The sequence below is a fragment of the Myotis brandtii genome, unplaced genomic scaffold (assembly GCF_000412655.1).
Source record: "Myotis brandtii unplaced genomic scaffold, ASM41265v1 scaffold280, whole genome shotgun sequence".
In the NCBI taxonomy this organism is placed as follows: domain Eukaryota; kingdom Metazoa; phylum Chordata; class Mammalia; order Chiroptera; family Vespertilionidae; genus Myotis; species Myotis brandtii.
The window spans coordinates 252,347-267,626 of NW_005360677.1; the positions used below are offsets into that span (position 1 = coordinate 252,347).

Genomic DNA, 15,280 nt, shown 5'->3' on the forward strand with positions numbered 1-15,280 from the left:
GAAAATGAAAATAAAAAAATAAAAATTCATACATTAAAATATGTTTAACCCAGCTATTTTCAACCTTTTTCATATCATGGCACATATAAACTCTTACTAAAATTCTGTGGCACACCAAAAAATGCATTTTTTGCTGATCTAACAGAAAATAGCTATACTTTTTATTCATTCACAGCGGAGGCTATTGTTGCTTTGGCTGTTGTCATTTTTTAAAAATAGCCCTAACCGGTTTGGCTCAGTGGATAGAGCGTCGGCCTGCGGACTGAGAGGACTCACTAATCTCTTCCTTTCACGAGGCCTGGACGTGCCCAGGGCTTCCCACTCCAGGGTGGCAGGAAAGCCTCACCCCTGTTCCTTCTAGCGCCCTCATATTTTTATTTTTTAAATATATATTTTTTTACTGATTTCAGAGAGGAAGGGAGAGGGAGAGAGAAATAGAAACATCAATGAGGAAAGAATATCATCAATCAGTTGGCTGCCTCCTGCGTGCCCCGTACTAGAGATCAAGTCTACAACCCGGGCATATGCCCTGACAGGGAATCGAACTATATGACCTCCTGGTTCATAGGTCAACTGTCAACCACTGAGCCACACCAGTCAAGCCTGTTGTCATTTGTTTGTTTGTTTTAATTTTTATTGTTGGAAGTATTACACATTTCCCCTTTTTTCTCCCATTGACTTCTTGTAGCCCGCCCCTGCCCCCCTTCCCAGGCCTTCACCATCCTGTTGTCATTGTCCATGGTTTATGCATATATTCACACAAGTTTCCTGTTTTCATTTTTTAATTTGACAGTCTAAGGGAAAAGAGGTCAGTGCTTCTGACTAAATAGTCAGGCATTGCATGTTCTAAAATTTAGGGGGTACACCAGTATGCCATGGCATATGGTTGAAAATAGCTAGTTTAACCTCTTGGCATATTTAGTTTCCTTATCCCCTGGCATAATTCATTCTTCACTCTAGTTCCCAAACTTTGAGATAGGATCAGACATATGCGGTTTCTTCATATTAAGTATACTTTCAGGTTAAATTTCTTAACATATTACTATGGCTGTTTGAGAGTTTGGTTAGAATAGTGGTTCTTAATCTGACTTTTTTTTCTTTCTTTTTTTTTTTTTCTTTGTGACTGTCTTTAATATTAATAGCCAGAGGTTGTATAAATACAACCTCATAGTGGTTGTATTTTTCTAAAAACTCCAGATGATTCTAGGGTGCAATCTGGATTGAAAACCACTGTGATAGAAACTATGCTGAAAGAATTTTCATATTTAAAAAAATATTTACATATAAGATGTGAGCCCTTAGACTAGATTATTCCACTAATCACATCCTAGGGAAGGTGAAGTCTATGGCTGGTTTAATCTACAGATTTTAGGACAAGGTAATGCATTTAACATACATGTAATGCAGCGTTCCTCTGTACTGTAACTTTTATTCCTTTCCTAGGGTGCTGTAACAAATTACCACAAACTGGGTGGCTTAAAAGGACAGAAATTCATTCTCTCATAGTTCTAGAGGCTAGATATGAGGAACTAAGGTGTTGCCTCTAGGGGAGGATCCTTCCTTTCCTCTTCCTAGCTTCTGGTTTCTTGACTTGTAGATGCATCACTCCAATCTGTGTCTCTTTTCATAATATGGTATTCTCTTCTCTATATCTTTGTCCAGATCAGTCATTGGATTAAAGCCCACCCTAATCCAATATGACCTCATTTTAACTTGATTACATCTGCAAAGATCCTATTTCCAAATAAGGTCACATTTGTATTACCAGGGATTAGGACTTCAGCATATTTTTGGGAAATGCAATTCACCCACAATAGGCCTCATGCCTAATAACCACCTATCCATCTAGGAAGGGAGCCATTGGTCATAAAGGGAAATGAGTAAGAGATAATGTGAAATTGCAAAAACTTATTCTCATTGCAGGAGAAAAGCATTCAGAATTTGTGTTCTGATGAAGATTTAGTTAAAATATGAAAGCCAGGGAAAATCTTCCCCCTTGATTTTTAATTTTACAGTTTAACATCTCTGGACAGTAGTGTGGGGTATCTGTAGAGTGCCAAACAGGTTTCCTGAAGTTTCTCTGCAAATTATTTTCTCTGCAATTATTTGGTCACATTTTTCAATAAGATGTTCGTTCCAGCCTTGTGCTTTTAGAATCACACCTGTGACTCAAGAGATTTTGAAGGTATGGAGTAGGGCCTTGGAATTGGTACTTTGAACAGTACTTCAGGTGGTCCTTATGCCTGGGAACCTTTGGGAAACACAATATATGGGGTGATAAAGCAGTTGTTATTCATCACTGTACCATCTGAATAGTTTGATTTTTGAAGGAGATTTGAGATTGAGTCTGGATATGGGAGATGGCTTGGTGCTATAGGCCAAGGACACTGCAAATATTTCATTGGCTCCTTATCTGATGATCATCAGAATCATCTGAGAAGCATTTAAAACTACAAGTGCCTAGATTCAATTTCAGAGATTCTAATTCAAAGGGAAAACTTTTTCAAAGTTTTCTAGGTGATTCTAATAACCAGCCTGGTTTGAAGACCAGACCATTAATATAATACAAAAAGTAAAGTATTGAGTCATATGTCTATATTTAAATCTTGGTTTTTTCACTTTTAAATCTTATGAACTTGGGCAAAATGATTAATATTCTTTGATTGTTGTTGTTTGGGGGGTTTTTTTTACTTGGTTTATTATTTTTAATTGATTAAAAATTTTATTTTTTAATGTGTTTTATTGATTTTAGAGAGGAAGGGAGAGAGAGAGACAGAAACATCAGTGATGAGAGAGAATTATTGATCAGCTGCCTCCTGCATGCCTCCCACTGGGGATTGAGCCCTCAACCTGGGCATGTGCCCTGACTGGAAATCGAACTCACTACCTCTTGGTGGACAGGACAACGCTCCAACCAACTGAGCCACACTGACCAGGGCACTTTGGTGTTTTTTAAAGGGAGACTACTTACAAGGTATAATTCCTTGTAAGCCTACAATTAGATGAAGGAAATTGGTGAAAATTTCTCATCCTAAAACTGTAGAGTCTGATATTCTACTGTACTTATTTTATGGATAAATGATAATATTTGGGGTTATAGCGAATCAATAATAACTAGCTGTGAGCTTTTTAATTATTAAGCATACTGCCTCTTGAATTAACCACCTTTCTTCTCTTTAAGATCTGGTTACCATGGACCTGCGACAGTTTCTTATGTGCCTGTTCCTGTGCACAGTCTTTGCCTTGAGCAAGCCCACAGAAAAGAAGGACCGTGTCCATCATGAGCCTCAGCTCAGCGACAAGGTTCACAATGATGCTCAGAGTTTTGATTATGACCATGATGCCTTCTTGGGTGCTGAAGAAGCAAAGACCTTTGATCAGCTGACACCAGAAGAGAGCAAGGAAAGACTTGGGTAAGGTGCCAGCCCTCAGGGGCTGGTTCGGATACTGACATTTCTTTATAACTCAATTCATTCTTTTTTTTCTCTCTGACTCAGTCACCCAGTAAAGTTTTGTTGAACTACATCTTATGAAAGCTAATCACAGAGTTGCTACTACTAAAATGTAATTAACACTTGCTCTTACACATTTCTCCATTGAATAGCTTTTTACCTCAGTCTATAAAGCAAAGTCATTTTTGCATAAAAGTACCAAATATTAAAGGGCCCAGCTTGATCCCAAAGGAACATTACCTGGTAGGGGGAGAAGGGTGTAGTTTCTCATTCTTGCCCCTTTTAATTTTTAAAACCTTTCCTGACCTATTGCCCAAGCCAAGTGTTTGAGTGGCTAATAAAATGCAAATTAAACCTCTGGACTAATTTCTCTAAAGTTTATTATTTCCTAGAGTGTCCCTCACCCTCTTTGTTTTCAATCTCAGATATTAGCTTAATTAAAAACAAAACTTTTTAGAAGATTGTAATGGTAATGGTCTTAATGTCAGAGTATGAGTTGCTGTTTCAGTAACAGCAGGCCATAGTTAGATTCCATGGCTCTCTCAGCCAGTGTCTTTTTACCTAAACCCTTGATTTTGGTAGAGTCCCAGTGGATTATTTCTAACTGAAGATCTGAGAATGTCTTTTGGCTCTTCCAAAGCCTTACTTTTTAAGGAAATGCAGGTTAATTTAATGAGCATTTTCTCTTCAATGATCATGGTGGTGTTACTTTCTGAATTATATTCAAGAGATTTGTTGGAAAGTTGTACCACATAGAAACTTCCAAAAATAGTTTGTCATCATGGCTAGTGCCATGATTAGGAGACATTATAGGGTTTGTTTTGAGTGGTATTTCAGGATAAACTTATTTTATTTCTACAATATTTTATTCTTTTTATTATTGATTTTGAGAGAGAGAGAGAGAGAGAGAGAAGCATCATTGAAAGAGAAGCATCATCGATTGGCTGCCTCCTGAACACCCCCTTGGGGATGGAGCCTGCAACCCCAGGCATGTGCCCTAACTGGGAACCGTGACTTCTTGGCTCCTGAGTCGATGCTCAACTGTTGAGCCACACTGGCTGGCCTACAATATTTTACTCTTTTTCTCTCTCTCTCTTTCTCTCTCTTTTTCTACAATATTTTATTCTTAAACACTAAGAAATCAGAAGATTTTTCTAGGTAGAATGAGAAACTGTCCTAAAACACTTGAAAGTAGATAAAGAAAACAAATACTATTAAAGAGTCAGTTTTCTATTAGGTTGCTTTTCTAACTTTGAGAGACCGTGATCACTTTTCATTTTAATCTTATAAATGTGCTAACATTCCCGGCTGAAAATAGAGCTGCATGAGGGAGTTCTCATTCTTCATGTCTTGCCTATTAATGTGCATGTCCAACGCACATTTTGTCTGCACATGTTTCTCTGCAGAATTACTCTTAAATAATGAAAGGCCCTTTGGCTTAGTGTCAGTCAGGCTCTGTGCAGGTAGTGGAATAGCTCTAGTAACAGTTTTTAGTAGAGAGAATGATTCTTTTTTTGTCATCAGTGAATATCAAAAGTGCAACACATGAGCAGACTCCATTTTTTGTTTGAATAAGATCATACTTTTTATGGAATGTATGAATGAGTCAGGTACTGTTTGCTTCTCCCTAATTTTGGAAATAATGAAAAATATCCCCAGTTCATAAGGTAACATACTGTTAGAAGCAATAATTCCTGGTGAATTTTTTTTTTTTAACTTATTCACTGTGGCATTTCTAAACATTGTTTTGGTAGGTGACTATACACCAGACGTTGGAAACAACAGATTCCCCTCTTCCATCTATTCTAGAAGGCAAGTAATTATTAGGAGACAAGATTATTGTTCATACCTGTAGTTGTAAAAATTCACTTTTTTTTTAATCCTCACCCGAGGATATGGTTTTATTGATTTTTTAAAATTGTTTTTATCTTTTTATTGTTTTTCTTTTTTTTTTTAAATCTTTTTTTTTTTTTTTTAAATTTTTTTTTTTTTTTTTTTTTTTTTTTTTTTTTTTTAATCTTTTTTTTTTTTTTTTTAAGAGAAACATCAATAGGTTGTCTCCTATACATACCCCAATGGGGGATCATATCCACAACCTAGGTATGTGCCCTGATTGTGAATTGAACCCCAACCTTTTAGTTTTAGGGACAATGCTCTAACCAACTGAGCCACCTGGCCAGGGCAAAAGTCACAAATACTATTTGTAGTTAATCCTCACCCGAGGATCTTTTTTTTTAAGAGAAACATCAATAGGTTGTCTCCTATACATACCCCAATGGGGGATCATATCCACAACCTAGGTATGTGCCCTGATTGTGAATTGAACCCCAACCTTTTAGTTTTAGGGACAATGCTCTAACCAACTGAGCCACCTGGCCAGGGCAAAAGTCACAAATACTATTTGTAGTTAATCCTCACCCGAGGATCTTTTTTTTTTCCATTAATTTTTTTTGGTAAAATTTAGGGTTTTTTTCTTTTTTTTTAATTTAAAAATTCTTTATTGTTTAAATTATTACATATGTTTCCTATTTCCCCCATTGACCTCTCTCTGGCCGCTCCCACCCCCCAGCACATACCTCACCCCCCTACTGTCTGTGTCCAAGTTTTTTTGGTTGTTGTTTTTTTTTTTTCAGAGAGTAGAAGGGAGTTAGGAGGGAGGGGGAAAGAAAGAGAAAAACATCGATGTGAGAGAGGCACATCAATTGGCTGCCTCCTGCACACCAAGGATCAAACCCACAACCCTTCCTTCAGTTTGAGGGCTGACGCTCTAACCACTAAGAAAAACTGGCCAGGCCTTCACTACTATTTTTAAATCTTTATAGTGATAGCTACTAAAGAACTTTAAAACAAAATTTTAAATTCCTTTTTTTATTAAGAATGCTGACAAATAGAACACTTTTTCTCTATGTGTTATATTCTCAACCTCACTCCTCCACCTCAAGAAGTCTAAATTCATTTATGGGTCCTTAAGGTGAGGATTTATTTGTTTTTTTGTGGGGGTTTTTTAAAACACTTTATTTTACTTTTGAGATTTTTATTTTATTTTTTAATATATTTTTATTGATTTCAGAGAGGAAGGGGGAGAGGGAGAGAGAGATAGAAACATCAATGATGAAAGAGAATCATTGATTGGCTGCCTCCTGCACACCGCACACTGAGGATTGAGCCTATAACCCGAGCATGTGCCCTGTCTGAGAATTGAACTGTGACCTCCTGGTTCATAGGTCAATATGAACCACTGAGCCACCATGGCCCAGCTATTGTTTATACTTCCATGGAAAAGTAGACTGAGGCCAATAAAATTAACTTTCCCAAATGGGTAGAGAATGGAGGCTGGGGAGCCTGACTTATATTTTTATTTATTTATTCCATCATCATCTACCCTCCTATACCCTCTTTGTCTCTTTTTAGAAAAAGGTTGCCTACCACTGTATTAAACATTGGGGTAGTTCTGTTGAAATAAATAGAATGACATTCAGCCAACATCAATGAGAAAAGCCCATCTTGAATAGTCATGTCTTTTTTTTTTAATCTGAGTGATCCTTCTTTTTAGGCTACTTATTATAACTTATAATAGCTTAAAATTTTCTTTTGGGAGCCCTGGCTAGTGTTTCTTAGTGATTAGAGTATCAGCCCACGCACTAAAGGGTCTCAGGTTCAATTCCTGGTCAAGTGTACGAATCTGGGTTGCAGGTTCAATCCCAGACCCAAGTTGGGGCAAGTGCTGGAGGCAACCAATCAATGTCTCTCTCCCCCGACCTCCCCTCTAAAAATCAATGGGCCCTAGCTGGGTTGGCTCAGTGGATAGAGCATCGGCCCGTGGACTGAAGGGGGTCCCGGGTTCGATTTAAGTCAAGGGCACATGCCCGGGTTATGAGCTCGATCCCCAGTAGGGGGTGTGCAGAAGACAGCCGATCAGTGATTCTCTTTCATCATTGATGTTTCTATCTGTCTCTCCCTCTCCCTTCCTCTCTGAAATAAATAAAAATATGTTTTAAAAAAAATCAATGGAGCCCAGCTGGCATGGCTTAGTGGTTGGGCTTCGAACTATGAACCAGGAAGTCATGGTTCGATTCCCAATCAGGGCACATTCGGATTGCAGGCTCAATCCCCAGTGTGGGGTGTGCAGGAAGCAGCCAATCAATGATTCTCTCTCATCATTGATGTTTTTATTGCTCCCTTCCTCTCTGAAATCAATTTAGAAAATTTTTTATAAATAAATACATTTAAAAAATCAATGGAAAAATATCCTGAGGTGAGGATTAATAAAACAAAACAAAATAAATTTATCTTGGGAATGGAAGGGGCTATGATATCTTGCCCTTTTTATCTGAATGGTATAGTGGCACTGTTGGTAGCCAATATCATTTGGATGCAAACTGGACCCCACAATAGATAATTCAGACATTTTAATACTGGTATAGCTTATTTTGCTACAGGGTTAAAGTTGCAAATAATTTTTTGTCCTATGTCCATGTAGATAAAGGAGGGTATTTAAGAGATGACTTCTTACTGCTTTATCTTTTACTGATTTAACATTTAAAATCAAAAGCTACAAGATTACACATTCTCTGAAGGAAAATGCTTGTTAATTATAGGATGTAAGTTATGCCTAACACCATATCATATCAATATGAGTCTTCTCATAGTGACCCTCATACTCTGATTCTAATCACTTTCCAATGTATTCATGAAATGGGAAAAGACATTATTTGATACCAAGTGACAGTCTTTTTCAATCCTGCATTTAATAGAGCATAAGAATATGCCAGGGTTTCAAATCTGTTAAGAGTTTTGATTTAAAGTTCCTATTCTAGCCCTGGCCAGTGTGGCTGAGTTGGTTGGAGCATCGACCTGTACAACAAAAAGGTTATGGGTTCAATTCCAGATCAGGGCATATGTCCAGGTTGCAGATTCAATCTCCAGTCAGGGTGTGTATGGAAGGCAACTGGTTGATGTTTCTCACTTTTTCCCTCTTTTTTCCTCTCTTTCTGAAATCAGTAAGAACATATCCTCAGGTGAGGATTAAAAACAAAAAGTGTAAAGTTCCTTTTCCAAACTGGGCCACTTACTTGTGTGACTTTGCATGTTATTTTAGCTTCTATGAATAGTTGATTGTATCTTTAAACTGAAGTTTTCAAATGCACATGTTTTGAAATCCTTAAATTAAGATAACAGATCTAGTGAAAAGAAGCTCAGGAAGGGCAAAGTATGTTGATTTTTGAGCTTTGTAATTGTGCTTTATCATGCGCATGCTAACCCTCTCAGCTTATTAACATTCTCATAGTCATATGCGTTCTTCCCACATTATTTCCTCAGTGTTCTCTGTTTTTGTGGTTATATGTAGAAATCCAGTTTGACATAGTATATAATAAGCTACTGGCCATTTTTTAGAATAGCTTGCTTCTGTCTTTGTGTACCTGTTTTGTTTTGTTTTTCTTTTTAATAATTTTTTTAAAAAATGTTTTTATTGATTTCAGAGAAGACAGAAGAGGGAGAGATAGAAACATCAGTGATGACAGAGAATCATTGATCAGCTGCCTCCTGCATGCCCCACATTGGGGATCGAGCACACAACCCAGGCATGTGCCGTGACCGGGAATCAAATCATGACCTCCTGGTTCATAGGTTGACACTCAACCACTGAGCCATGCCAGCCGGGCTTAAATAATTTTGATTGAGGTATAAGTGATCTCAGAACTATTTTTGATATTGTTAAATTTTTTTAAATATATTTCAATGATTTTTTACAGAGAGGAAGGGAGAGGGATAGAAAGTTAGAAACATCAATCAGCTGCCTCCTGCACACCTCCTAGTGGGCATGTGCCCGCAACCAGGGTACATGCCCTTGACCGGAATGGAACACGGGACTTTTCAGTCCGCAGGCTGACACTCTATCCACTGAGCCAAACCGGCTAGGGCTGATATTGTTAATTTTTAACAAAAGTGTTATTTTTTTTTTAAGGAGCTGAATGTTTTAAAGCCTGGTTTAAAGTTTTGAATTTTTAGAAAACCATGCCAGTAGTTGTGATTATATACCAAGAAATTGAGATTCTCCAAAAAGCAATAAAAAATATTTGCATGTTGCTTGATACAAAGAGTAAAGATAGGAATGGATATTCACTCCTGAATCCTGACCATCGTCTGAAGCCTATCGAGAGAGAGAGAGACGGGGTTTGCTTTTGGATCCAAGTGAACCAGCCATGGACTGTGCTTAGCTTTATCCAGATGACTCATTACAAACCAGTAACAGGTCACTTAAGAGAAAAATTTTCAGTTGCCTATTTGGCAGTTTTGTTTTGAGGATAATTTTTATTTCCGTGCTTTAATCTTGGGCAACAACATCTGTTGTCACAGCACACACCTGGCTAAATAAACCCAGAGCCTTGTGTCCTTTTAACCTCTTGCTGGATTTCTCTGCATTTTCTACAGAAAGATTGTAAGTAAAATAGATGGCGACAAGGACGGGTTTGTCACTGTGGATGAACTCAAAGACTGGATTAAATTTGCACAAAAGCGCTGGATTTACGAGGATGTAGAGCGACAGTGGAAGGGGCATGACCTCAATGAGGACGGCCTCGTTTCCTGGGAGGAATATAAAAATGCCACCTACGGCTACGTCTTAGGTAGGTCCCTACCACCTGGGGGAAAAGCCTTGTGGAGCTGGCACCTTGAAACGTAACTGTTTTGTCTTGTAGAATGATTGTAGATAAAATAGACGCGGATAAAGATGGGTTTGTGACGGAGGGGGAGCTGAAATCCTGGATTAAGCACGCCCAGAAGAAATACATATATGACAATGTTGAAAACCAATGGCAGGAGTTTGATATGAATCAAGACGGCTTAATCTCCTGGGATGAGTACAGGAACGTGACTTATGGCACTTACCTGGGTAAGGGGCAAGATGTCAGCCTGGCAGAGACCATGGTCTTGAGTCAAAGAAACAAATGGGTCACGCAGTGAAGGAAAGGAAGAAACTGCTTACCTTCAATAGCTCAGTGCTGAGCTGATTGCCCTTTATTTTATTAATTTTAAATTTGTATACTGTGTATTTTTTAAAATTTATTTAAATTTGGTTTTTGACAGTCTGGAATCTTCTACATCTTTAGCATTTTATTTTATTTTTTTAATATATTTTATTGATTTTTTACAGAGAGGAAGGGAGAGGGATAGAGAGTTAGAAACATCGATGAGAGAGAAACATCGATCAGCTGCCTCCTGCACACTCCCTACTGGGGATGTGCCCGCAACCAAGGTACATGCCTTGACTGGAATCGAACCTGGGACCCTTGAGTCTGCAGGCCGACGCTCTATCCACTGAGCCAAACCGGCTAGGGCTACATCTTTAGCATTTTAGATATACATGTACCATGTTTTCTTTCTGTCATCCCTCAGAGGAACCGTTTTTCAGATCTTGTCTAAAAGGCTGTATTGTTCCTACAATACAAAGGAAAAGGCTTTGATATTTCTCTTTATTACATGGTCACATTAAGGTGTTGGACCTGAAACTCAAACCAAATTAGATTTCTTTATAGCTGGTGAAAATAGGAGGAAAATTAGTCTTTCCTTAATAAAATAAGATCAACTACAGCTCTCCTTGATAAAATTTAACTATTTCAGTATGCCTGCTTACTGAAGTTTAGAAATAAAAAATTCCCATTTGTTTTCTCTGGCACATGAGTTTATCATCCTGCTTTGCAAATGCTTCAAGGCAAATAAATGTGATTTTGATTGCTTTCTGATGATTTGGTAGCTTGTGTGCTTGGCCACCTGTTAGTAATTTTCTTTTACTTAATACACTTTCCTGCAACTGAATGCTAGGTGGCGATCTTACTGAGTTAATGATTTAGGGTGTTTCTGTTAGTGAGATTCCCCTATTGTACATGGTTACAGTTGAAACAAGAATGTATAAATGTTCCTTCTTGCATTTTTATCCCAGAAACTAGGCAACTTTCTGTGTTAAAGCAGGTGTTTTCCACCTCTGACATTGAGTGTATAATGGTCTGTTTCCCCCACTAGATAGCCAGCTGTCCATGTTAATTACAGGACCTGCATGCATTTCTAGTGAAGAGATTTTTATTTCTGTGTTGGCTTGTTCTCATTCCTAAGACTAAAGTGGCAGTCTCTTTCCAAGCTTGGTACTTAGCCAAGAACCAAACATAGATTTCACCCAATTAAGAACACGTGTATTAAAAAGTCAGGGCAGATGGAGAGGCATTCGTGCTTCTTTCTCTCTGGCTGGCACCCAACATGCTCCTGATTTATTTGGAATTAATTATAAATACAAAACACAGGGCAGACTGTTGGTGATCTAAACAGAATGGTGTGTTAATAAATCTCAGCTCAGACCTAGGCACTCAACTGGCTGCCCAGAATTAATCTTAAACTCTTTGTATGATTATGTGCATAAAAATCTGTTGAGAGCTCTGTTAGCTCACAGGGCAAATGATTTGATGTAATGGGTATTTCTACTGACTGAGGCTGCATAAGCTGAAGCACTGGCTGGAGAAGCAATGTCTTTATAAGGCATCTTTCCCGGGAGGCAAGTGGGTGGGCAGTACCCTGGGGATAATGAGTTGTCTTACAGAAGTGCTGAGGAGTTTTTCGTGAGTGTGTTCTTGATTCAGTTTAGAGTTCAGGTACAAATCATCTTAGCTTTTCATTAAAATCGGTCGTAATGAATCTGCTTTCCACCAAAAGACCAGTAACACTATCTCTGCCACAAGTAAAATATGAAAAACAAAGATCCACCATGCCTATAACAAAACTAGATCAAGAGCCTACCCAAAGCTGTGTGCAGGCTGGTGCTTAGGACAGATAAAGCACTCTGAGTGTGATGGTAGGCACATGAGTTTAGTCATTGAAAAAAAAAGTATGTCAGAAAAGAAAAAGTTTGTCTTTTTCATCCTTGTGTATATGCATGTTTTCAGCCTTCTTGATTCCAGTGACCATGTTTTACCCTATGGAGGAGAAGAGGACTCTTAGCTGAGAATCTAGTCTTAATGTATAAGTTGTCTTCTGTTGTCTTGTTTATGTTATGTAGTTGGTACTAAAACATTACTTGTTTCGAAGAATTAACTTAGTATATGAAAAAAGTAATATTTTTCTTTAAGCCTATTCATAGCTTTGAATATACATATATAAGGTCCCCAAAACCTCAGATTCAATAAACTGTCTTACTGAGTTTTGACATTCAACAAATAATAAAGCTTCAAGCTGCTCACCTCTCAAAGCAATAGTCTTTTTTTAAAAAAACAACTGTGCTTAAAATTTGGATAGATAAAACTAGTGTTAAAAGTCAGCAGCGTGATATTGTTGAAGGGGCCCCGTGTGTCTTTTTATAAAACTAGTACCATATCTTTTTTTATTTGGTCAGTATGTTATAGGAATAATCATTCCTTACCTTTTAATATGGTGTCTTACTTTCAAAGTGGTGGTGTTCTATTGCTTGAATCCAAGTGGCCTATAATGGGAAAGAAGACCTTTGATATCTAGCTTCTTACTGGGAGCCTACTGTTTAATAAAAATAGCAATAGCTAACATTTATTGAAGCCAACTATATGCCAGGCACTTATATTTATTTGCTCATTTAAACCTCAACAGGCCCATGGGGCAGGAACCATTATCATCTTCATTTTACAGATGAGTAGATTGAAGCACAGTTAGGTTACTTGCCCAAGGTCACACAGCTAGGAAGTGTGGATTCAAGTTTGGATTCAAACCCAGACTGTGTGACTTTAGAATGATCACTGCACCTCAGATATAACTAGAAAACTCAAGCCCTCAAACAGCCTCAACCCCCAATAACTGAAGAATTATGTAATGGGTTACGTAGCCCAGGAGCCAGGGCTCCATGTTGAAGGGCAAATATTTACATTTGATTTGGACCTGACTTTAAGGCCTTTGATTACCAAAACTGAATGAGTGTCTACTCTGCTGCAATTGTACCTGTGTAATCAAGAGGTATTTCTTCATTGTTTGGTCTGTCTTTCTTGGAAGTTGATTCCCCGGCCCACACATTTTCATGTTTTCTGGAAGTCTTTTAAGATTTAACCTAAATTTTTGTTTTCTAGATGACCCAGACCCTGATGATGGATTTAACTATAAACAGATGATGGTTAGAGATGAACGGAGATTTAAAATGGCAGACAAAGATGGAGACCTCATTGCCACAAAGGAGGAATTCACAGCTTTCCTGCACCCTGAGGAGTATGATTACATGAAAGATATAGTAGTACAGGTGGGTGAAAGCAAGGATTCTCAACAGAAATGTGGTTTCTGTTTGCTGCTTACGCATCTTCCCCTTTCCCCTGTGTTTGGAAGAATGACTTGCTGTACAAGTGCTGGCCAGCTTGAGTCCAGGCTCTGTCACTGTTTTTCTCTGATCAAGTCATTTATCTTAGGTGCCGTAGGCTTTCTCTTTAGTATGACAGTATTTATCATCAAATAATGTATTTTGCCATTTCATTGCTGGTTTTCTATTGTAAGCACGAGAGAAAATATCCCATGACTAGTAATCAGGTACCGAGTAATAACAATGATACTGAATATTTCTCACTGAAGGCAGTTACCAGTAAAACATAGGCTGTAGCTGTAGACATACTCAGTGATCATATCTACTGTTAGTATGACTTCTGTATAACTAGGACCAACAGATCATCGTGGGCTTGGTGGATAGTTCATTATTGAGCAGTGCCAGTGTTTCTTCAAGAAGACTCATAGTTCTTTTAGGTTGAAACATAAAACAATGATAATATTTTATCATTTTCCTGCAAGAAGAACAGCAATTTCCTGTGGTTTAACCATATCCACACATATACATATAAGCATAAACATACATGTATATGTGTGTGTTTATGAATGATGAGTAGCTGCCTAAACGAATTCACCCCTATACTAACTTTAATAGTCTTTTCCTAATCTCTCCTCTCTAGGAAACAATGGAGGATATAGATAAGAATGCTGATGGTTTCATTGATCTAGAAGAGTATATTGGTAAGTTTCTCTTAAGAGGCTGAGAAGCTTTGGAAGAAGATATGTTCACCCATAGAGACAATTTACCCCATTGGTCAACTTTTAGCACATTAAGCCAGACCAGTGTGAGGAATAGTGGGTGTGGTAAAGTATTTGTAACAGCACTGTCCAACCAAAATGTAAATGTGAGCCACATATGTAATTTTAACTTTTTCATAGCCGTATCAAAAGAAAATGAAAAGAGCCCTGGCCCCTTTAGCTCAGTTGGTTGAGCGTTGTCCCGTGCACTGAGAGGCTGCTTGTTCAGTTCCCAGTCAGGGCACATGCCCGTGTTGCGGACTCAATCCCCAGTCAGGCATGCAGGAGGCAGCCAATAAATGTCTCTCTTTCCTTCTCCCTTCCCCTCTCTCTTCCCTTCTCTCTTCCTCTCTCTCTCTCTCTCTCTCTCCTCTCTCTCTCATCAACAAAAACAGCCATGGCTGGTTTGGCTCAGTGGATAGAGCATCGGCCTGTGGACTAAAAGAGTCCCAGGTTCAATTCTGGTCAAGGGCATATGCCCGGGTTGCAGCCTCGGTCCCCAGTGGGGTATGTGCAGGAGGCAGCCGGCCAATCAGTGATTCTGTCACATATCATTGATGTTTCTATTTCTCTCTCCCTCTCCCTTTCTCTCTGAAATCAATCTACACTAATAAAAGAGAAACATGGTAATTAGCGTACGACCGCTACCCTTTTCATTGGCTAATCAGTGAGTATATGCAAATTAACTGTCAGCCAAGATGGCGGCCGGCAGCCAGGCACTGAAGCGAGCAGGGAGGCTTGCTTGCTGCAGACTCCAACGTTCCCCGCCTAACTTG

General features: G+C 38.5%; 1 protein-coding gene across 2 annotated transcripts in view; it reads left to right on the top strand.

Moving 5' to 3' along the window:
* The window catches only part of CALU (calumenin), a 37,868-nt gene that overhangs the window by 13,044 nt on the left and 9,544 nt on the right, over window positions 1-15,280 (top strand). The window contains exons 2-5 of one of the 2 annotated variants that reach the window (XM_005868918.2): window positions 3,182-3,413; window positions 9,885-10,078; window positions 13,526-13,692; window positions 14,387-14,447. In XM_005868918.2, coding sequence (XP_005868980.1) covers window positions 3,193-3,413; window positions 9,885-10,078; window positions 13,526-13,692; window positions 14,387-14,447 — 643 coding nt within the window. In that variant the 5' untranslated portion in view covers window positions 3,182-3,192. Of the gene's footprint in view, window positions 1-3,181; window positions 3,414-9,884; window positions 10,079-10,150; window positions 10,345-13,525; window positions 13,693-14,386; window positions 14,448-15,280 lie in introns of both variants that reach the window. The other variant, XM_005868919.2, reaches the window with a different exon arrangement.